At 43.9% G+C, this 24,396-nt stretch overlaps 1 protein-coding gene across 1 annotated transcript in view; it reads right to left on the bottom strand.

Moving 5' to 3' along the window:
- The window catches only part of RAVER2 (ribonucleoprotein, PTB binding 2), an 89,783-nt gene extending 84,274 nt beyond the window's left edge, over positions 1-5,509 (bottom strand). Inside the window, exon 1 of the mRNA XM_054720878.1 lies at positions 5,153-5,509. Coding sequence (XP_054576853.1) covers positions 5,153-5,386 — 234 coding nt within the window. The 5' untranslated portion in view covers positions 5,387-5,509. The remainder of the gene's footprint in view (positions 1-5,152) is intronic.
- Between the last annotated feature and the right edge of the window lie 18,887 nt (positions 5,510-24,396).

Below are 24,396 nucleotides of genomic sequence, written 5' to 3'. Positions count from 1 at the left end.
GGGAGAGAAAGATAGAAACATTAATGAGAGAAACATTGACTGGCCTGCAACTCGGGCATGTGCACTGACTGGGGATCGAACCGGGGGCCTCTTGGTTCATGGGTTGACGCTCAACCACTGAGCAACACTGGCCGGGCAAGGCATATTTTTAAATCCCTTCCCCATCCTCTCCCCCTTAAAGAACACAAAGCATGTGAGAAAATTCTTTTTTTTTTTTTTAACCCATAGAAAAGTGGGAATAAGCAGCTTTTAAAAAGACAATCAACCAGTTTCCTACATTTGGTGGTTTGTTATTCTGAAAGGTGCTTGGTTGATAAGACTATGCTTTCAAATTGTGTTGAAACTGATCATCAAGCTTCTCAATTAATTACCATAATAGAGTGCTTTGAAATGAAAGTTGGTAATACACACAGTGAGACAATAGAATGCTGCTTCTATTACTGATCTTGGCTGTTAGCCCTAAGCACTTCACATTTTTTTCTAATTGCACAATAAAATCCCTTTTAGATTTTAAAATAAACACAATCAAAGCAAAACACATGTACACACACGCAGCATGTAAGAAAAAAAGTGAGTGAACTCAAGTGATATAGGACATAATACCACTGTTTTCTCCATTTTGAAACCCCAGTAACAAACCCCAGTTAGCTATTTTTGAAGGCTAACCATAAAAAATAAACAATTTAGAGAAATGCAATAAAACCCACATATTAAGGTAACCCAAATTCTAAATTCAGAGTTGCAAAAGACGACTCACACACGTACACAATGGCTGTTCTGAGTAAGAATCAGTATTCACAACACTGTTATTCATTATAATTAGAATAATGATAAACATTAGTCACAATAAACTAATCACTATAATTACATTCCAAAACACTAGCATTCAAAGACAATACCAACAATATCCAAATCACGGTGGTATGAAGGACTTGGGGGTCTAGGCATCTTGATAAAACTACAGTAGAATCCAATGCAGGACTAATAAGAAACGAGACTAAAAATATGGGCAAGAGCCAAATCACAAAATGCCTACAATCTTAGATTTCTATCCTATCATGTCATGCCTTTCAAACTGAGTCCTGAGTACTTCATGGTAATATAGGAATATAAACAACCATAGGATAAACATGGTGCATCTTCCGTAAGTCTCAAGTTTATGGGGGGGGGGGGGGGGAATTGGAGTTAAACAAGTTTAAGTCACTGTTTTTATATTAAGTCCCATTTTACTAGAGCATAAAATTATGTGTTGTTTTTTCAGACAGAATATGAATCTTAAAGCAATTTCATTCTTGCAGAAAGCTAATCCAGATTCACTATTCCTTACAACTTAAGCAAAAGGGACAAGTTGATGGAACAATTTGAGAAAAAGGTTGAGAAGCGGTGCCAAGAATGTGAAGTCAAAGGATTTTTTGTTTGTGTTTTAAAGCAGGAGTGGGACATCAGATGTGCGCGTGGGCAGCTGTAAGCAGGATGGGCTACCACCAAAGCGACAGGCCATTAATGAGGGTGGCTGACAAACAGAACATCTGGAACAGTCTGTTTAAGAGATGAAAAGGACATGAACCAAAGTTAAGGCTACAAGAACACAGAGGGCTAGGAGGATTCGAGCAGAGGAAGCTGACCAGATAGCGCCTAACTGACTGCACCTAATCGATGAGACAGCTTTTAAGAACTTATTAGATAAAGGTGTTCATTTTCTTTTTTCAGAGCTAGTATTTCTGTAATGTTTCTGATATATGTATCTTTAAAGGCTCCCACTTAAAAATACTACTTTCAGCGTGCCTTTTAATCACAGGAAGTATAAAGTTGTGAGATGCTACTGTAAATCTGTCCTACCAAAAATTAAACAAAATTTGAGTAAGGTTTATAAAAACTACATTTAATAAAGGCAATACCCATATTTTTAAAAAGTTAAATTATCCTATACTAATCAGTTACCACTGTAGATTTTCTGCAGCTTTACTACACAGTATGAGAACTAGAGTTAGGAATGGCTTTGATCCTTCGTGATATTCTAGAATAAATGAGTGAATAAACATAGATTCTTCTTGAAAAGAACATGAAATTGATTATTTAAAATATCTGATTACTTAATAACTAAACAAAAAGTAATAGCTTGCCCTGACTGGTTTGGCTCAGTGGATAGAGCGTCGGCCTGCAGACTGAAGGGTCCCAGGTTCGATTCCGGTCAAGGGCATGGGCATGTACCTTGGTTGCAGGCATGTCCCCAGTGGGAGGTATGCAGGAGGCAGCTGCTCGATGTTTCTCTCTCATCGATGTTTCTAACTCTCTATCCCTCTCCCTTCCCCTCTGTGAAAAATCAATCAAATATTTTTTTTAAAAGTAATAGCTTTTTAAAAAACCATTATTAGTTCATAAGAAGTAAATATATAGTTTAGCCAGGTGATACTGGCTAAAAGGTACCAAATAAAATTATAAACAGCCACTAAGAAAAAAGAGACATTAGAATTGTTAAGGTAAAAGATAAAATACCAAAATTCTTGCAGAATATAATCAGAAAAAGTAGATGAAATAAATATTAATTTTATTGGGCCAACAAAAAAATAGCAATTCTCAATTTAAAGAATCTAAAGAAAAGACTATTTTCATTACTTTTAGAAACTAGAATATTTTGGTCTATCTAATTATTTATGTAACACAGATCACTGACAGCTGTAATATATCATTTTGATCAGAAAAATTGGAAAGGTGCAAGTACAAAAGATGATGGAAAAATAAACACTTCTCAAAAATACTGTTTGTAATCAAACATTGCTCTGTTTAGCTTTTAAAACTACATATCAGAAATATTAAAATAATTACAGAAAAAAAATGCTAGGACAAGTCCAGAAAAGCCTCTAAGTCATAACTTTTTTTTTTTTTTTTTTGCTTTTAGATGAAACTTCAGCTCTCAAAAAAAAAATAAAACACCCCAAAAAACCAAAAACAACAACAAAAACATGGCATAAGAATTTAACTTAATGTAAAAATTTAGGATACTGCCATAGCTGGTTTGACTCAGTGGACAGAACATCAGCCTGCGGACTGAAAGGTCCCGGGTTTGAGTCTGGTTAAGGGCACATGCCGGTTTGCGGGCTCCATCCCCAGTGTGAGGTGTGCAGGAGGCAGCCAATCAATTATTCTCTCTCATCACTGATGCTTCTGTCTCTCTTTCCTTCTCCCTTCCTCTCTCTGGAATCAATAAAAAATATATATTAAAAAAATTTAAGATACTTTAGTTGGCAGTAAAAGATTCATCTAGACATACAGATCTCATACCAATTTTATTCCATAGTTTATGCTTGCTATCTTAGAGAAAATCCTAAGAGTTAGGCTAAACATACATTCATAATAGAGAAGGGATATCTCAAAAATACTAATCAGTGTAATTCTTATAAAACATCTCTCCATCACAGACACCAGGTAATTAAAATTGTTCCTTTTATTAGACCCTTTGATCTTCAAAAGAGACATGAAAAAGATACCAACAACAAAGCAAGATTAGATAGAACTGTCTAAAATTTGGGGTCTAAATATTTTCAGAATGCAAGGACATGTGATAAAAAGACATGACATTCTACAAAGGAAATCAAGATACTTCTCCATGTCTCTTCTCCTAGTTTATCTACACACACAGCTGCTACTTCTTCGATTTGCTTTTTAAAAAATGCCATCTGCCTCTTCCATGCCTCCCTCTTTCTGAGCTCCCTTGCTCTGCTCTACTTTCATGGCGAGGGGAAAGGAGCGTCTATGAAGTCAGTCCATTACAGGTGTCCTTAAAGGTCGCATCACAAAACATTACCTGTCTGACAGGAAGTGGACAATGACAGAACATCTGAAAGGGATGAGATACAAGGCTGACAAACTTTTTTTTTTTCTACCTTGCTTTCTGAAACAAAATGACCCTTCATGCATGTGGGTTATAAGGTTACATGCTCACATTTATTATGAGTGGCTATGGAAGGTCTAATCAGATAGTGATGAGGCACTAATCTTATTATTTCATGGATCGTGGAAGAACTGCCCTGCAATTATCAACAGCCAGGCCATTTGCAATTCCATGCGTCCAGGTACAGGTGGAACTACACGAAATCTGCAGCTACCAGGACAGCCCACCCTCCCCACCCACACAAAATATATAAATTCAAGTTATAAGTGGAATAAGACAACTAAGAAACCCTAAAGAATCGAAGATATGATCTCTCTCTCTCCCTCTCTGGTAAAACAAAAATACATAGGTATACGTAAGCACAGGAAAAGAGGGTCTAATATCCCAGCTAACAGCGGTTATCTTTAAATATCAGAAATATGAGTGGTTTCCATTTCCCCACTTTTTGCTTCCCTGTATTTTCTTGCTTTCCTACAATGAGTATAACCTTGGCAAACAAGAATGGGGGTAGTTCAATAAACGCCGAGCTTCAAACCTTAAAGCAACAGTTAATCTGGATCAAAGACAGCAAGTAGCCTATCTTTAAGCTTCCCCCGAGTCCCTGAGGGATAAATCCTCCAGCGCTGGGCGTGCGGAAGACGGATGCGCAAGGCTCCCCAACCTCTCCATCCCTTGGCCTTCAACCGCAGGGACAGAGTTGGTCTAAGACTACAAACTTGGTCAAGTGCTTCTGCAACAAGGAAAGCTCACTCCCAGCTCGCTCACGCGCCCTCCCCCCGTGGCACACCCAGGTCCCGAGGACCCCAGGCGGGACCTCCGCCCCTCTCAAGGTGCTCCCGAAGACTTGGCACCCCCAAACTGAGCTCCATAGCTTACCTCCACTCTCCTTCAACTACTCGTTAGGCTCCCCCTTCCCCCCCCCCAGACACACCCAAGGGGCCAAAGGGGAAGGAGAAAGCCAACCCGACTTGCAGGCAGATGCCCCCGATTCCCGTGACCTTGGACAAGCCGCATCGCCTCTCGGAGCCTCAGTTTCCAAACCTGCCACCCTCGCAGGGTGACCTCAGGCTCAGAAACCCCGGGGTGGGGTGCAAACTCGACGGACCGTTCTCCTAACTCTACACCGACCCCCTCCTCCCCTGACCTCTCCAAGGCGCCGGGCACCATCCTGGACGCCCGGGGGGGAGGGGGGGAAGCTTCTCTCTGGAGCCCTCTCCCGCGGCCCCCGGGACGCGTCGCCTCCCAGTCCCGTCCCCGCACCTGGCAGTTGCTGTCCTGGGGCAGGTTTTTCACCAGGATTTTCCTGCGGTTGCTCAGCTCCCGGCGCATCCGCTGCAGCCGCGCGGCGACCTCCTCCGGGTGCAGCGCGGGGGGCGCGGGGCCGCGGGCGTCCTCGCACGTCTCGGCGGAGGGGCCCGGCCCGCACGGCCCCGGCCCGGCCGCGCCACCCAGGCCCGCGCCCCCCTCGCCAGCGCCGCCTCCCGCCGTCGCCATCTTCCCGGCGCCCCGCGGCGGCGGGCTCCTCGGGAGGCTGGAGGCGAAGCGGCCAGAGAGAGCGGGAGGAGGCCCGCGCGGGGGCGAGGCGGGCGGAGGCCGCAGAGTGGGCCCCGGCGGGGAGGGGGCGGGGAGGCGGAGCCGCGGCCGGCAGCCGGCGGGCGGGGAGGGAAACCTGAGCGCCGAGGAGGAGCCCAGAGCCACCTCGCGGGACCGCCCCCTCGGGCCCGGGCCCCGCGCACGGGTGCGCCCGCCCCTCTCGCCCGCCCACGGGCCCGGGCGCCGCCACCGGGACACCTGTGCGGGCTCAGGCGGGCGGCGAGCCCCCCCTTCCCTGAGGGGCCCCCGTGAACTGCCAGGTTGGGGCTCCGGGGCTGCGCCCCCGCGCGGCCTCCCCACGGGACCGCGCTGGTCCCGGCCTCCCCGCGGAGCTCCCGCGCCGGGACAGCCCCGGGGCTGCAGAGCGAATTTCCCCCCAAACCCGGGGAGGCGCCCTGCGGCCTCGGGACCGGAACCCTCCTGCTGTGCAGAGTTGGAGAAAAAGTCTCCGTTTAGTTCACACTGAAAAATAAAATTTGAGATTTCCTAGGGAGCACCAGGAGAGACTCCGGGGGAAGTTTTATATTGGGAAACACCTCATCGCCAAGAATTTTCCGTGCTGTGTCCGAGAAGGCCAGTCCCGGGCGCCGTCCCCCGCCCCGCTGTACGGTTCCTGAGATGCACGACCTGCATGGCTGCAGATGCAACAATCGAAGCAAGGCCGAAACGAAGACGAATGGGAGCGGAGCTCTGCCGGAGGGCTGGGGAGTATGCGAGTGGACTATCATTTTAATTGAAACTTGGAGGGAGAGCTGCACTGTAGAGCTATATACTTCGTCAGGTGGTGTTCTGTTATCGGGTCAAACAATATCGCAGAAAATCCTGCGACTGGCACCCGCCCAACTGACTACCAGCGAAGGACATGCACCTTAAGTGTGTAGCATGCAAATACACGTGCAAAACAAACAAAAACAACACGCTTAACAAACCTTTATTATTCTGTTAGGAAAACTTTTAAATAAATGTAGCAAAAATAAATAAAGTATTTGAAAAATACTATATTTTCAGTACTCACACTGTGCCCCCACGTCTTTCTAAGTACTTTAGATATATTACATTTACTCTTCACAATAATCCAGTTTTATTTAACTTTTTTTTTTTTCATTTTACATGTGAAGAAATTGAGTCTGGTCTGTTTACTTCTAAAGCCCAAAGCTCTTAACAATATAAAAAGACTTGTCTGTAACCCCCCCTCTCCCCCAAAATGACTGCTGGTATCCCTGAATTTATTCTCTGCCAGTAGGTACTTGTATCATTAAAATGATTCTGTATTACACCTATGTACACAGCAACACCATTCCCAATAGCCAAAGAGTGGAAACAACCCAAATGTCCACTGACCAATGAACAGATCAACTGTTGCTTATACATACAATGGAATAGTATTCAGCCATAAAAAATAAAGTACTGCTACTAGGCAGATGAACCTCCGAAGCATTATGCAAAGTGAAAGAAGCCAGACACAAAAGGTCACATATTGTATGATTCCATTTATATGAAATATCCTGAATACGTAAATCATAGAAACGGAACACAGATGGGAAAGGAGGGGATGGGAAACAACTGCTTTAACGTGTACAACAGGTTTCCTTTTGCCTAATGAAAATGTTTAGGAACTAGAAAGAGGGGGCACTTGGCCAGTAAGATAACCAATAATGTACTAAATAGCCACTGAACTGCTCACTTTAATGGTTCTGTTATGTGAATTTCACCTCACAAAAGTTTATATTGTATTCTGCAGTTTACAGCATCATTACCTGCTTTTTGAAGTATATTTTTAAGCCCTTTTCTATGCCAATATAATTGAACATTGTTATTTTTCATGGCTGCATACTTTCTATTGCTAGAATTACCATAATTTCCATCACTAATCTTCCAGTATTATACATTTTTATCTATTGTAAACAACACTGAGATTTATATCCTTGTGTCCAGTTTTTGCAGTCTTAATTTTTCCATAGAATAAGGAACTAGAAGCAAAATTTCTTCATAAAAGAATAAGTATACTTAAAGATTTTTTATATGTATTTCCAAACTACCTTCGGTTTTCCCAATCACAAACATTGTTTGACAGTGTTCATTTTCCTGCTTGTATCCATGATAATTTAGTGTCAAAATAACACCTCATTTTGTTTTAAATTGCAATGCTTTGATTTAAAAAGTTATGAATTTTAAATTTCCAATATAATTCTGTTTTGTAGGCTGACACTTCTCTTTGAGAAGTATGTTCTTTAAAGTGGACAGGAAGCATGAATAGCCTTGGCATTTGCTCTGACCTGGAGTCACTCATTAAGTTTCAGAACATGTATTTATCCAAATGAGTACTGTCTTCTTGACAAACATTTATTAAATGTCTCTATGTGCTAGACAATATATGCAAAGGCACCAATTACACAGAAATAATAAAATAAGGTTTCTGTATGATAGGGGCTCAGTTTCACTGAGAGAAAGTTATATAATAATTATAAGCCAATGTGATAAGTATGTGAACAGAAATGCCAGGAGCATCCCTGGAAAATAGTGGTCTGAGTCCAATGTTAGTGATTGCTTTTGCTAAGAATAATTTTCAAACTACTTTTTTGTTATTGACTTCAGACTACGGCCAATTCTTCTGCAAAGTTTCTGTGGTAGTTAGTGAATGTTCATCTCTTAGAGACAGGTTTGACTTTTGGAAATAATTAAATGTTATTTAAAGCCAAGTCTAGTGAATGAATCAGGTGTTTATTATGCTTTGGGGATTATGATTATGTAATTGGGGTTTGGGGCTCCAAGTGGGACATGATTACAATGTTATCAAGTTATTAAACCAATTTTTATTAAGTGGCTACTTACACTTGATCCCACTTGCTCTGTGTCCTGTAGGGTGGTAGCTTTCCAACTTTTGACCCAATCCAGTGGGAAATATATACCACAGTGGGAAATAGATTTTACATCACAACCTGGTAAACACACACACATACAGTTGAAACAAAAGATTTCACAAAACAACATACTCTTACCTGATACAGGACACTCTAGTATTTTTAAATTCTATTCTATTCCTTCTTTTAAATTGCTGGAGTGGCGCTAAATTGATTTCATGTGCCACTCATAAGTCATTATGTTTTGATAAACACTGCTCTAGTATTCAAATCAACTATCTTATTACTTTGGCTCAACTGTTTTCAAGGAGTTCAGGAAGATAATAGAACCTACTGATTTTAAATTATTTAACTGAATTGATTATTATTGCCACATGAAAGAAATGGATGGAAAATGGACTTGGAAATGCTACCATAATTCCTAAGAGTTCCTTTGATTCCAGGTTTTAGCCTGACTCTCTAAATAGCAGCTTGTGTGGCAAATTAAAGAAGCATTCTAATCTGAACCTAGCATACAATTATCAAGCTGCAATGTATTTACTGATAACCACAGGTAATTATCATGATCTGTATAATTACCTTGTTCTTAAAACATGAGCCATGTGCTCACCCTTGCCTTTATTTTTTAAAATATTGATGGTTATTTTGTGTATTTTAAAGCTCTGCAATTGGGTAAAATGTTGGAGAATTTAATAAGTTTTAGTTTATAATAATAATAATAATAATAATAATAATACAGCCTCTTGTATCCAATCCTAAGCTAACATATTATGAAAATTATGTTAAGTATGTGAAAAGACCTTGTAAATTGTAAGAAGGATACTTTTAGTTATCATTTATTCATTCAATGATATGTATTGAGTACCTACAATGTACCAGGTACTGGATAACACACCAAATTTGATTGATTTCTATTCAGAAATGATCCTTTCCCTGGAGAAAGTAATTGCAACTCAGTAATTTCAAATTTGACATGATAGATACTATGAATAAAGTTCTCTTAATAGCACAGAGGGGTATTTGATTTTGACTTTGGGAAGGTATCATGAGGAGGTTGGTCTTGAAGGACGAGGAGTTTTCTAGATGATAAGGAGCATGTACTTCAACAGGGAACAGATAGACCCGAAGGCCTCAAAGAGGCTGGCCCATGAAATAATAAGTATGGTATTAATTAAAGCTGTGCTACTTTGAGGAGAGTAGCAGGAAATAAACGAGAAAGGTAGCAGATGTTACTCCGTGTAAGAAGTTGATTCTATTTTAAGTCAATACGTTAGTGTGGCATAAAAGGCAATTCCATAGAGAAAAGAAATATTAGAGGCCCTTAGGCAGGGAAATGACATAATCAGATTTAGATTTTTAAAAATAATTCTAACAATAAGGGAGAAAATGAGTTTAGCAGGTCTGATGTCAGGGAGACTAATTGGGAATTTTTTTGAAACAAAGTAAAACCATTTGAGGGCTTGTACTGGAGTAGAATAATAAGTGCATCAAGCTTTACACAGGTTACCTAAGCAACCTATTGTATTCAGTGTGCAGGGCTTTACATAGGTCATCTAAGCTTTTATTCTTCCTTTTTGCTGTTGTTGTTTATATTATTTAATTTTAAGCCCTATCATCAACCTGTGATGTAACTAGTACTTACCTGTTGACCAATGAGGAATCAAGGCAGAGAGGGTAACTTGTCCAGCCACATAGCAGGCAGGGGCCTCTGGATTCCAGAGCAAATCCATCTGATTTTGGAGCCCAGGAATGTGAACTTGTGTAACTGCAGCGGGAGGAGGGGCTGGCGCTGTGAGGTTTTTCTGAGAGAAAACAGTAGAGCAAAGTGGAAGCAGAACAGAGCGATGGAGAGAGCAGGATCGGAAGTTAAAATACCTCGATTCAATTCTGTGTAACTGAAAAAGCCCGTGAGAGAATTATTCAAATACGCTGAGCCTCAGACGCTTCATCCCTAAAACAGAGATAATAACAGCACCCATAGGCTGTCATTAACGGCTCTTAGGAGGATTAGATGAGGTAATGTGTATAAAGGGCTTAGCTCAAGGGCTGGATAAAAAGGCCGTCATAATAATACAAATAGTAATAATAATGAACACGTATTAATTGTTTTTCAAAGTCTTGGTGCCTTAGTGGCTGGCAGCACAGAGAAAGAAGGGAAGAATGGTACCATGGTTTCTAAGAGGAGAGGTGGGAGGTAACGCAGCCGCTTAAATAGGGAACGATTTCAGCAGCTGAGCTTCAAAGTGGGACATCTAGACAAAAACACCCAGTAGACAGTCTAAAACTTGCTAGAGAAGCAGGTAGTTAAAAAATGAGACTGGATGAGATCATTCGGACTGAGTGTGTCGACTGAACGAGAAGTCCAAGAAATAGGACTGTAAGAACATTTAAAGGCCAACAAGGAAAAAAAAGTGGAAGGTACAGTCCTTGGCAGTTCTGTGAAGACTCTGCTTCTACGACGTATGTGCCCAGCCCGTAGAAAGAGAGCAGGTCCAAATGAAAAGGGTGTCTGGCAGACGTCCTTGGATTCTATCAGGTATTGCTCCCTATATTCTCATCTTCCATGACCTTCGTGGCGGCTCCAGCTCCGAGAGGCCTTGGTTCCCGCTCTGTTATCAGTTCTGGCACATCCGCTTCTTGGTTTTGGTATCTTCACAGTATTGACTTTGGTTGTTTTTTCACTTCCTTTTTGGATCATAAGCTGAACCGACTCACCACTCATGGCTTCCTGCTACTGACCTTGCATTCCATGACACACAGGCTATAAAAGAAACTGAAATCAGAAAGAAAAAAAATAAGATTGGAAATGAACTAGAAAGAGTGGCTTCCAAGATGCCAAGGAAGGAACATGTTTCAGGAAGGAGAATGGTCAAGTTGTCATCCCCGGAAAGAGGACAAACAGAATGAGGGTGGAAAGGAGGGCTTGGATTTGGCAGCGAGGAAGCTCCCGGGACTTTGAATGAGAGCAACTTAAAGAAAGTGGTAGAGACAGAGAGTTTTTAAAAATGAATTGGTGAGATCAACTTTATGCCTTCTCGTGTTCTCTGTGAAGCAGAAAGATCATCCCCTGGTAGATTTTAACAGGAAATTAAAATTTGTAGTCCACATAGGTAATTCATATATATATGTAATTATATATATATACTAGAGGCCCAGTGCACGAAATTCATGCATGGGGTTGAGGGGCGGGTGTGTCCCTCAGCCCAGCCTGCACCCTCTCCAATCTGGGACCCCTCAAGGGATGTCCGACTGCCCGTTTATCCCGGTAGAATTGGGCCTAAACGGGCAGTCAGACATCCCTCTCACAATCCAGGACTGCTGGCTCCCAACTGCTTGCCTGCCTGCCTTCCTGGTTGCCCCTAACCGCTTCTGTCTGCCAGCCTGATCACCCCCTAACCACTCCCCTGCCAGCCTGATTAATGCCTAACTGCTCCCTGCCAGCCTGATTGCTCCTAACTTCCCTCCCCTGCAGGCCTGGTCACCCCTAACTGCCTTCCCTGCAGGCCTGGTCACCCCTAACAGCCCTCCCCTGCAGGCCTGGTCCCCACCAACTGCTCTCCCCTGCAGGCCTGGGTCCCCCCCCCCAACCGCCCTTCCTTGCAGGCCCAGTCGCCCCCAACTTCCCTCCTCTGCTGGCCTGGTCACCACTAACTGCCCTCCCCTGCAGGCTTGATCACCCCCAACTGCCCTCTCTTGCAGGCCTGGTCCCTCCCAACTGCCCTTCCCTGCTGGCCATCTTGTGATGGCCATCTTGTGTCCACATGGGGGCAGGATCTTTGACCACATAGGGGCAGCCATCTTGTGTGTTGGAGTGATGGTCAATTTGCATATCATTCTTTTATTAGATAGGATATATATAATTCTCACAACCACCATCTGGGAAGGGTATTATTATCCCCAGGTTATACATTAGACAATTGACAGAATGAAGTCATACAGCTAGCATGAAGCAAGTTTAGAACTCAAACCCAGGTCCGTCTGTCCCCTAATTCTCTCTCTCTCTCTCTCTCTCTCTCTCTCTCTCTCTCTCTCTGCTGCATTCAGATTTAGAGCAGCCACCGAATGTGAAGTATTGATGTAGCAATAACAGAGGTAGTATTACAAATATTATTACTTAATATAAGTATATCAGAGTGGTACTACGATGAATAAAATGAATCAGATGATAACAAAGGGATGAATGCTTCTGCTGCTTAAAATTTAACTGCAAGAATAGCCTCATCTCTAACTTTATGCCATAAGACACAGTGCCCATGAGCACCTACAACTAAATGATGTTACTTAATACATATGACTTTTCTTAGTTTCAATTTAGCTGCAAAGCATCATTTATAGACTTTCCTTTGTTGTATTATAAACATATCTTTAAAATATTTATAAGCTCTGAATAATTCAGATGTATTTTTATTTCTAAAGCTGTGAGAGATATTTTGAAAGTTGTAAATATGTAAACTACAAACATTTCCCTTGAACCTTGGATTGCATAATATAAAAAGAGTTTTACTTGTTAGATGAGTCCTGCTTCCTGAATTACAGAAGTCTAAGAAAGTAGTACACTTCCTATCAAAAACGTAATTTTTAAAAGTGGTAGCTATAAAATTATAGAAAAGGCCATGGAGCAGGCAGCGTGAATATTTGAAAGATAATAAAGTATAACCCAGCTATAGAGCAGGAAAGTAAATATTTTTAAATGATAGTTTTTATGTGGAATGGAGGGACTTACAATTAAGCAAATGGTATTTAAAAATCATTTTGTTGAAAATGTTTTTAAAGTACATATTTACTTCATAAAACAGATGATACTCAACCTGAACTATATTTTAGTGATGAGTGCAATAATATTGGGCATATTGAGGATTAGAGAATGACTTCCTCCTACATTAAATGGCTTCATATCTACATGAAGCCATTTATAGATATTTTAGTCTCCTTTCTTGTCAATGCATCTCATGGCAGCCCATGTATTCACACAGACTCATTCATGCCTGTTGTAACATTAAACCAGCCCATTGAACCCAAACACAGGTAAGTAAGGTAAAATTTGCACATGCCCGAGCTTATGACACACGTGTTCCTTGGCAGGCATCCAAAGAATGGACTCGCGCAGCAATGCTGGCCTGGGAAGGTACTGGTTGCCAAGGAAGAAGGTTCCTCAGGAACGAAGGTCTGAGTCACACCACTGAGATGACAGAGGTGAGAGCTGAAGGGGTGGGGGATTTAGAAAGGACAGTGGAGGAGCGAGACAATGAATGCCAACCAGTTCCAGTTCTGAGACCAGCTGCCGCATCTAGGTGTATAGCTTCTCCCACTCACCTCTCTCTTCAAAGTTTCCTCGCAGGAAGAGAGGCTCACAGGAACCATGGAAGAGCTGCTCCCCAAACATGTGTGGCTGTGTGCATCGGAGAGGCACAAAGCGGTGGACCAGAGCAGCCATGCAGGTGTGCCACTCGGATCTGCCTTCCAGAGAAATTGCCATGAAGGGTGTAGTTGGCTGCCCATCTTCAGCTGCTGCATTTTGTTACCTGGCATAGCATTCATGCTGAGGCCAGTCCCCCCACCTCCCTACTCCTAGCTAATCACTAAACACAATGGGGCTCCTAGAGCTGGGCCATTTCTCCCTAATGCATGACCGCTCCAGCAATCTTGGTAGGGCCCTGTGCCACTGACCTTACTGCACTGCAGTCAGAGGCTCTTTCTACAAGACCCTCCTTTCCTTCCTCTCTCCTTTCACAGGAGTCAGACTTCTATTGTGATCTGAGAGCCCCCCCACCTACTCCTGCTCCCACCCTCTTTACCCTTCAAAGGCATTTCTGTCAGTAAATTTCCTGCCCATATCATTCCGTGTTGATGTTTTGCTTCTTGGAGGACCTGAACTGGGACAAATTGTTTTTTTTTCAAGTTTGATATTTAGGACACCTTACAAAATGTGATATATGTTTATCTTTCCGTCTTATCCCTCTGCCATCTTATATAATCCACCTCAGTTTTGTCCCTTTCGTCTTCAGCCGCTGGCACATTTCCATGCTGTGTTTGTCAATCTATGCTGGAATCTGGCATTTCAAGCACACTTTTAAGACCATATCTAATTAGCTCAGTCTTGACAACAGTCTTATCATTGATTAGTAACGGATTATAGTCCTTGGACAATTATTGCTTTTGAAGCCAACTAACAGGTGCTTCGCATAAATTATCTTGTCTAATTTAGCAGAAAGTAAAAAAAAAACAAAAAACAAAACAAAAAGCAAAAAACAGCATTAAACTTCCCTTCACAGATTCAACATTTCCACCTCCTTTCTAAGCCAGCTGAGGTGGGAGTTTTCTAGTTAATTCTCCCCATACCTTCCCAAACATATTGCTGGATCTAAATTCTTAGGATTCTCTAGTTTAAGCCTGAATTTCTTATATAGAATCATTAGCATTCAGTCTGCCCACTCAAAAGGAGTGTTCCTACAACTGCCTGTTTTCAGCTAATTTTACATCCCTCCGTTTTGCTGTATTCCAGGTCTCCTGCCAGCTCTTCCATTTCTTTTTTTGGGTTGTAATATTCCATTACCCCTTCTGCTTTTGCATTTAGTCGTCCATTTACGGGCAGCATTTTGCTTTTATTCATCCAGTAAGAGAAACCAAACCTTTGAAGTTGTACCATTCTGGAATAGTTTTCACATGAGCACAGGTCTTTTTCCTAATATACTTTTCAGCTGGTGCACTTATTTCTAACCGAAAAAAAAGATTCCAAGACAGATCATGGCAAAGAAAACCTGAGCAAAGTAAGTAGGTTAGCACTAATGCAATCTGCGTGTCCTGCTGAAGTTTCCCCGGTGTCCGTCATTATAGGATCCTATATCTTTGATGCGAATGCACATGTAGTGCAACTATAAATATTTCACTTTCAGAACGTCCACTCACAAAGTTCACCTGAGTTTTCATTGAATTGCGTCTAACACAGTACGAGCATGTCTAGCACAGCCTCATAATGACCACCTTAGAGAGCCGTATGCCCGAAGGAGGCTTGGGAAACCAGCTCTGCTGTCTTCTCCTGCCTCCGGGCAGAATGGTTCATAATACAACCCAGACAGCAGGAAAAGCTTCTCAGGGAAGAGTCCGTAACCTCACTCGAGAGTTTACCAGAGAGCGCAGAGAGGAATTTCTCCTTTGAATATACAAGTCCCTCTGCTAGAGCTCAAATCCATTTTTTTTTTAATCGTAAGTCTGATACAGAGGTTCGAAAATTCTTATTGTTTCTTGAACACCATGAGCGAGCATGGTCCCCAAGTTGCAACTGTTTACTTCCCAGAGTAGACATTTTCATGTAAATGACCATATTTCTCTTTGAATCAAAATACGACTTAGTCATTCATTAAACAAATAAATATTTGTTCATCTCAAACCTTTTCTGTTTGTTACTCTCCAAGCCTCTTAGCAATTTTAAAAATCGCTTCTACCTTTTGAAAAGCACCACTTGACAGACCAGTATTTTCCAATTACTGTGATCCCTTCAAAGGTCACCTTTTGCCCAGTGACTAATCTTTCCTGTCTGCACTGTCTCCAACATCTCAGACACTTAGGAAAGCACCTTTGGTTTTTGACAACAACAAGGTGTATTTGGCTCCTCTTGCTCTCTCTTCCCCTAAGTTCTGGTACCGTCTTCCTTCCAAGGAGCCCTAGTGCCTTTACCAAAGAATTTTGAAAGGAGGAAACCTATGAGTACCAGGGGTCCACCTATTTCCCCCCATGACTATTAGAGTAGTTTGCTAAGAACTATAGGATAAGTAGGAGTTAGCCAGTGTGTTTTAGGCAAGGGGCGGGGTGGGGGGGTGGCATCTAATGAGGCAGGACAGCAATTAACCAAGAAGTAAAATAATGTGTGCAAGTTGATATGCACGAGGACATATAGGGACGATGGAAGCACATCACAGCAACGTCTCACCTGGGGACTGGCAGGTGCGGGTGCGGAAAGGACTGCCGCAGCCTCTAGCTGTTAAACTAAGTGGTGGAGCCTTAGCTGGACCTCCTGATCTGCGTTGTCAAATGCCCACTCTTGGTTTATCTCAGTGGTGTGGCTGTAAAAATGCACACCATTTACAGTCTAGTTTAGTGCTGTCTGTGGTTTTTCTTTATCAGCCCAAACCCACTACATTAATTCTCCTAAACCCGTGAAGTGAATACATCGCCTTTCTCTCAGCGTAACACAGATAATACACAGGAAAGTTCCAAGTATACTTAACTGCATAATTACAGCTCTTAAAATCCTTTTGACAGCCCAGCTGTCGTGGCTCCGTGGTTGAGCACTGGCCTATGAACTAGAAGGTCTGGGATCGAATCCGGGTCAGGGCATATGCCCGGTTGTGGGCGGGCTCTGTTCCCAGTGTGGGGTGTGCAGGAGGCAGCTGATCAATGATTCTCTCTCATCATTGATGTTTCTATCTCTCCCTCTCCCTTTCTCTGAAATCAAAAAATATATTTAAAAAATAAATAACATATACCTTCTTCCCATTAAAATGTAAACTCAGTGAGGGGAGGATGGTTTTGTGTGCTCCTCCTATCCCCAGAGCTTAGCACACAGTAGGCATGCAATACCTGTTTGTAGAGTGAATTACTCATAGCTGCAACGAAGAGAACAGATCGGAGTTCGGTGAGACTGGAAGCAGAGACTCCAGGTGGAGACCACCACAGTTCTTCACATGAGAGATGAGGATGATCAGACCAGTGTGATCACAGGGGGGATGGAGAGAAATGAACAGATCTGAGACAACTTTAGAAGGCAAAGTAGAAAGGATTTGGTGATTGATTGGATGTAAGGAGCTGTTCGGGAGCCAAAATCAAGATTTTCACCTTGGGCAATGGGATGAGAAGGGGAACCCTGAGGAGGAGTGGGTTAGGCAGGCACACAGGTGAATGATAAAGAGTCTAGTTGGTGTGGATTCCCAGGAGCTATCCAAGTACGAAGGCCCAGTAAGCAATTGCGTTTATCCAATTCTGTAACTCATATGAGCGGCCCGTGCTTGAAAAACACAGGGAAAGCATAGCCATAGAAATGCTCAGCCAGTAAACATATGAAAGCAAGTGAGAGGAGGACTTAGAGTAAAACCCTGAGGTTTTACTTAAATGTTTTACTTAAACATTTAAGATTTTCTTTTGTGAGGAATCAGAGCTTGTTTATTGAATTGGTTGGACTTGGCAGGGTGCACAGAAAATGGCTTCGTTTCTCTCCCATCACTGCCTTCAAACCATCCACCCTGGATGATATTATGAGCACGTTCTGTTCATTTTTGTTAACTTCTCAATATTCAAGTCGTCCTATTTTTATACACTAAAATGTTCCCACCAATCTACATGAAACTTCCATCTAGAGCCTCCACCAGCTTCCTTCCCTCCTCCAGCTCCAGCCCCACTCGGTTCCCAGTCCCGGAGTGGAGGAAGGGTGCGGTCTGTTTTTTCACTCTATTTGTGCCATATTTATCCCTCCTCTGGCTCTCGGTTTCTTCCAGGCTAATGTGAGAAGGTGGGATAAAAGAAAAGTGGCAGAAGGTCGGTTGGCTGTCAAATCCCTTTTCCGTGACAGATGTTAATGCTCTTCTGTGGGGGCATTTGAGCTCTCTAAGGGCACCTACTTATCCCTCATCCTCCCCTAAACATCTGGAACTTCTACAATATATTTTCCTTGACTCAGAAAATCCAGTACCCAACTGACCTCTCACTATTTCCCTCAACCTCCATCTTATTTATTTATGTATTTATGCATTTGTGTATTTACTAGTGGCCTGGTGCACAAAATTTGTGCACATTAAGAGGGGATTAATTAGAGGAAATATTTTAATATTGCTATTTGCCCTTTCTCTATAATAGAAGTGTCAGAGATGAAAGAAAATTAGTAAAATGTATATGAAAATCTTCCTCCTATCAGAGTCTGGGGTGCACCACAGGACCCAGAGTCAAGTCCCCACTTACCCCTGGTGCCTCAAAATCATGCGAGATCCATACCCAGCCGGCCCCACCCCCATCAAGCCCCGCTGGGCAGGGGGTGCAGCCTCAGGTCCCCCAGCACACCCTCAGGTCCCCCGGCCCAGCGCCGGGGCAGGGGGCATGGTCTGAAGTCCCTTGGCCTGGTGCCAGGGCGGGTGGCATGGCCTGAGGTCCCCTGGTCCAGCACCAGGGCGGGGGGCATGCCTTGAGGTCCCCCGGCCTGGTGCTGGGGCGGGGTGTGTGGCCTGAGGTTCCTCCATCAAGCCCTGCCGGGCAGGGGGCATAGCTGAGGTCCCCCAGCCTGGCGCTGGGGGCGGGGAGTGTGGCCTGAGATCCCCTGTCAAGCCTCACCAGGCGGGGGGGGGGGGGGGGGGGCGCAGTCTCAGGTCCCCTGCCCCAGCCCAGCGCCACGCAGCCTCAGGTCCCTGCTGATTGCTCCTTAAGGCTCATTACAGGAACTCGGCCTCCGCTATGGGTGCAGCCATCTTGTGTTATGGAAACCCCACATCCACTGTGGTTGCCCACATCTTTGTGATGGTGTGATGGTCAATTTGCATATTCCCTCTTTATTAGATAGAATGAGAGAGAGAGAGAAAGGGGGGGGGGAGATTTGTTGTTTCACTTACTTATGCATTCATTAGTTGATTCTTGCATGGGCCCTGACTGGGAATCGAACCTGTAACCTTGGTGTATTGGGATGGCACTCTAACCATCCAACTGAGCTACCCAGCCCATCTTTTTGTTGTTGTTTTTCTGTTGAAGTAACCACTCCTACACAGCCCACTTCTTGATTTGGACACCTGCAAGATAGTGCTGACTACCTGTATTAATCAAGGAGGCCTCAGTTATGCTAGAACAGCTCCCAAACGGACTCAGGCTCTGCATCCATCGCAAGTTAGCAGGGCACTCTGCTTACTTTCAGGAACCCCGTCTGAGAGTTCCTCCCTCTTGACTCATGTTTCTGTGCTCACCATGGCAGGTGGAAAACAACAAAAGACACAAGGCATGGTGAATTCTGTGCTGACTCTTCAAGCTCCTACTCAGAAGTGACAGGAGACACCTCTCTTCTGCCCACATTTCTGGGCCGAAGCAGGGGACATTCCCAACTGTAACTTGAAGGAGGGTGAGGAAGTCCAGTCACGTGCTCAGATGAAGAGAACTGGGATATTTTTAAGCAACAGTCCAGTTGGCCTGCAGGAACCATTCCAAACCTTGGTAGTAAGGCTGCTCCCCCCGTCTCTCCCCATCCTCCCCACTCCTTCGCCGACAGGGCCTTTCCAGACAGCTTCTGTCTTTATCACACATAGACCATTAAACTCTTTGAAGTCCAAGTCAGGCTCTCAAAAAGCCGTGCTTGGCTCTGGGACCGGCTGGAAGTGGAACAAGGAGTTTCCGAATGTCAGTGAGCATCCAGCTGCGAGTGAGAAGCCAGCGTTCATTGCTGGAAAGCACTCAGCGTAACTTGCCCTGAGTGTTCACTAACTGCCTCCCTTACTTGGCTGGAGATGAGGTAGCGTGCCCTCATCTTCTCTGTGGGAGGAGAGAAAATGCCTCAGCTCTCTCAACTTGGTCAGCCACCCCCTTCTAAGAAATCCTCTAGACCAGTGGTTCTCAACCTTTCTAATGCCGCGACCCTTTAATACAGTTCCTCATGTTGTGGTGACCCCCAACCAATAAAATTATTTTCGTTGCTACTTCATAACTGTAATTTTGCTACTGTTAATGAACCGTAATGTAAATATCTGTGTTTTTCCAATGGTCTTAGGCTCTACAGCAGCGGTACTCAACCTGTGGGTTGCGACCTGAAGAGCCTAAGACCATTGGAAAACACAGATATTTACATTATGATTCATTAACAGTAGCAAAATGACAGTTATGAAGTAGCAACGAAAATAATTTTATGGTTGGGGGTCACCACAACATGAGGAACTGTATTAAAGGGTCGCGGCATTAGAAAGGTTGAGAACCACTGCTCTAGACTCTAGAGGGGTCAAGGGGCACAGGACAAGATCTGTCCACTCTTGGCCAGTTATAAAACAATCTTTCGAACACCGGGGTGCACGCCGTTTGTTTTCAGTTTGGGGTTACAGCGGAAACTGGAGACATCAGGCAGAGTCCCATCTGGCATTTTATTCCATCTGTTACGTGGGCCAGGGACAAGCTACCGAAGAAGTAGGAAGAAAACCAGGAGCACGTATGGCCTTGGAGCCAAAGAGTGTTTCCAAAGGACGTTAGTGTTCAACAGTCTCTTAACCCCTTGAGAGACCAAGAAAAATAAGGACATAAAAGTGTCCATTGGGTTTGGAAGGAAATGTGATGACCTCACTAAGGGTGGGGAAGGAGCCTCGGAACAGGGGCTGAGGAGGGAGAGGGAGGTGAGGAGGTGGGGACACTCATTCCAGAAAGCACACAGCAAGACGTGCGGCTGTGAAGGGAAGAGGGCTCAGGTGGCGCTTGGGGGAGACCTGGGGATAAGAGGAGTGTGTTTTTTGTTTTGTTTTTTTAAATGAGGGATTTGATCATGTGTAAGTGCTAATAAAAAAGGAGCTAGTTGAGAATGAGAGATTAAATGGATGATGATGAAATGGTTTTCAGTCAGTAACTTCTCACCTCCAAGGAATGCATTCTCCGCAGAGATGCTGAAGGAGTGGGGTGCTGCTCCCTGTATTGGAGGGGGAGTGGGGGAGGGGAAGAAGAGCTGGAATACTGTCTCTGGGTGAATAGCAATGATGCTTGGACAGCTGCAGTTTTCACTCAACAGAATAGGTATGTTCACGGAGCTCTAAAAACGCATAAACCTCTTTGAATCCTCAGGTGCATACTTTTATTTTCCCCGTGGTAAATAAGAGTCCTAACTTGTTCCCTTGGTGCTGTTTACCCAGCTCATGAAAGTAAATTTTGATTTAGTTTATTTTATTGCTTATCATAGGAAAACCCCTCTAGGCACCAGTTAGCATTTGTGAGGAACTGATCTGCTAAGTGCGTTTTGTTTTCCAACTCCCACTCCAGGACTTTGTTGCAGCAACAACCATTTTCTCTCTCCCTTCTGGAGGTGGGAACTTTTTGCACATTTTAAAATTATTTAATTTGGGATGCCTTTTTAAAAACCTGTGCTATGTGTAAAGGGGAGGTGTTTCCACAGCTCCATTTCAAACTGCGTTATGTGGGTTGCTCACTTGGCTCTTGAAATATTCGTAGATCATCAAAAAAACCAGGTTAGTATTTTCATTTCAGCCCCTGCCGTGCCCTCCAACGTCCCTCCACGACAACCATCTAATCCTGTGCCTAGAAATAGTAGGAGTTTAATCAGGGTCAGATGAAAAGATGAATGGGGGACTGTATGGATGAATAAATGAGTAGTGTACATGTAGCAGATAATACAGAAAGTCTCACTCAACTCCATTCCTATTCCTTTGTAATGTGCTTTGCTGAGCAGCCAAGCCTGGACAGCTCAAAGCTACCTGTTTCAGACTTCCTTATGTCATTCTCCTCACACAACCTCACTCCCACCCAGCAGGGACATCTAAGTAGAGTCGTCAGAGAGAAGTGACTGCTGTGAGGTGAGAGGCATGCGTGGCCAGTTCCCGCTGGAGGCTTCTGATTTCTCTATAGCAGTGGTAGCCGAGGTTCTGATATGTAGTCCTTAACGCCAAGGGTATTTGGAAATTGGTAATGTTCCTTGAAAGCCCAAGAAAGAGTATTTCAAAAACAGTGTTGTTGAGCCCTGGCCAGTGTGGCTCAGTTGGTTGAGCACCGCCCCATGCACTGAAAGGTTGCCCGCTTAATTGCCGATCGATTCCAGGTCAGGGCACATTCCCAGGTTGTGGGCTTGATCCCTGGTGAGGGATGGGGGGATGCAGGAGGCAACCAAACATTGTTACATTCTCACATCGATGTTTCTCTCTCTTTCCTCTCTCTCTCAAAATCAATAAACTATTCTTTAAAAACACAACAAAAAAGCTGTGTGGCTGAGGCAGTGTGGTCCTAGAATCACAATCACATCAGAGTCAGCAGCACCCCTGATTGGGCAGCTCAGAGCCATTTGTGGAAGATCAACCTAGATCTCCTTGCTCCAGTCCTTCCATGGTCGGGCAGGCAATTAGTGCTGCTTTCTGGTCCTATGGTAGGACTGCTCTAACCTTCCCCCTTGCAGTTGGGTTCTGCTATGAAACTTGCTTGAGCCAATGAAGTGAGAGCAAACATCACCTCTCTCTTTCTACCATGGCTAACAGCAATGTTCTGGAAAGCAGTCTCTCCATTAGCTCGGAATGATGATGACACAAAATAAAATCCCCAATCCACCCATGATGTTCATGAACCATGAGTGAGAAGTAAACCTTTGTGGTTTTCTTTTCTTTTTTATCTTTATTGTTGAAAGTATGACTGATGTCCCCTTTGTTTTTTTATTCTTTTCCCATTGACCCCCTCCTCCCTGCACCCACCCCTCCTAAGCCTTCACCACACTATTATCTGTATCCATGGGCTATGCAAATTGTCCCCTCAGGAATTTGACCGACTGGGAGTTCAACTGCTTGCTCTGACGTGTGCTGACCACCAGGGGCGTACGGAACAAAGGAAGGCCGCAACTGGCAGCCAGAAGGCCCCGATCAGCCCTGATTGCCAGCCAGCCAGGCCTAGGGACCCTACCCGTGCACAAATTTCGTGTACCAGGCCTCTAGTATGCATATAAATTCCAGGTTAATCTCTGCCCTCCAACCCCCTCATCCCCATCTTCCCTCTGAAATTCATCAGTCTGTTCCATGGTTCTATATCTCTGGGTCTATTTTGTTCATCAGTTTATTTCGTTCATTAGATTCCACATATGAGTGAGATCATGTGATACTTATTTTTCTCTGACTGGCTTATTTTGCTTAGCATAATACTCCAGGTCCATCCATGTTGTTGCAAATGGTTTTTAATACTCACCTGAGGATATTCTTTTCCACTGATATTTAGAGACAGTATGCAGGGTCGGGAGCCTGCAACCGAGGTACATGCCCTTGACTGGAATCAAACCCGGGACCCTTCAGTTCACAGACCAATGCTCTATCCACTGAGCCAAATTGGCTAGGGTGATGTACCACAGTTTTTTTATCCACTCATCTACTGATGGGCACTTGGGATGTTTCCAAATCTTAGCTACTGTAAATTGTGCTGCTATAAACATAGGGGTGCATATATTTTTTTCTGATTGGTGTTTAAGGTTCCTTAGGATATATTTTTAGAAGTGGGATTACAGGGTCAAATGGGACTTCTGTTTTTAATTTTTTGAGGAAACTCCATATTGTTTTCCACAGTGGCTGCACCTGTCTGCATTCCTACCCATGGTGTACTAGGGTTCCCTTTTCTCCACATCCTCTCCAGCACTTGTCATTTGTTGATTTGTTGATGATATCCATTCTGACAGGTATGAGGTGATACCTGGTTGTCATTTTAATTTGCATCTCTCAGATGAGTAGTCACTGAACATTTTTTTCATATGTCTCTTGACCTTCTGTATGTCCGCTTTGGAGAAGTATCTATTTAGGTCCTTTGCCTATTTTTAAATTGGATTGTTTGCCTTCCTTTTGTTAAGTTGTACGAGCTCCCTATATATGTTGGAAATTAACCCCTCTGCAATTGGTCCAAAATATTACTCTGGCCTTGGCTGGACAGAGATCCTTCTATGCAATCCAGTGAGATGGTCTGGAAACCTGGAGTTTCTATCAGCTCTCCCATATGGGGAAGGTACCAGTCTGGCTCCCAGGGATAGTGGGGGTGGAAGGTCCCTCCCCCAATCTGGTCTCTGAAGTTCCCGGAGACTGGGAGACTGCCCAAACCCGTAAGCTTGCTGTCTGCTTTTGTTTCCTTTGAAAAAGTCAAAATGCAGGGTGTGTCGGGCAGGGCTCCTGAGGGTGGGGCAGGGTTTTTTTCTTTACCTGCCCTCTGTCTACTGGGAGCCACTAGCTCCTCTCAGGGAAAATGGTGTTTTGGTTTGGGTGCCTATGAACAACCAAATGCAAGATTCCTGGCTGCTGCTCTTCCACGCCTCCCCACCCTGCTTCCCACGCCCGCCTCTCCTCAGGCACCCCAAGTCCACAACTCTCT

Source organism: Eptesicus fuscus, chromosome 9 (genome assembly GCF_027574615.1).
Source record: "Eptesicus fuscus isolate TK198812 chromosome 9, DD_ASM_mEF_20220401, whole genome shotgun sequence".
In the NCBI taxonomy this organism is placed as follows: Eukaryota; Metazoa; Chordata; class Mammalia; order Chiroptera; family Vespertilionidae; genus Eptesicus; species Eptesicus fuscus.
This window is presented reverse-complemented; position numbering and strand designations above follow the sequence as displayed.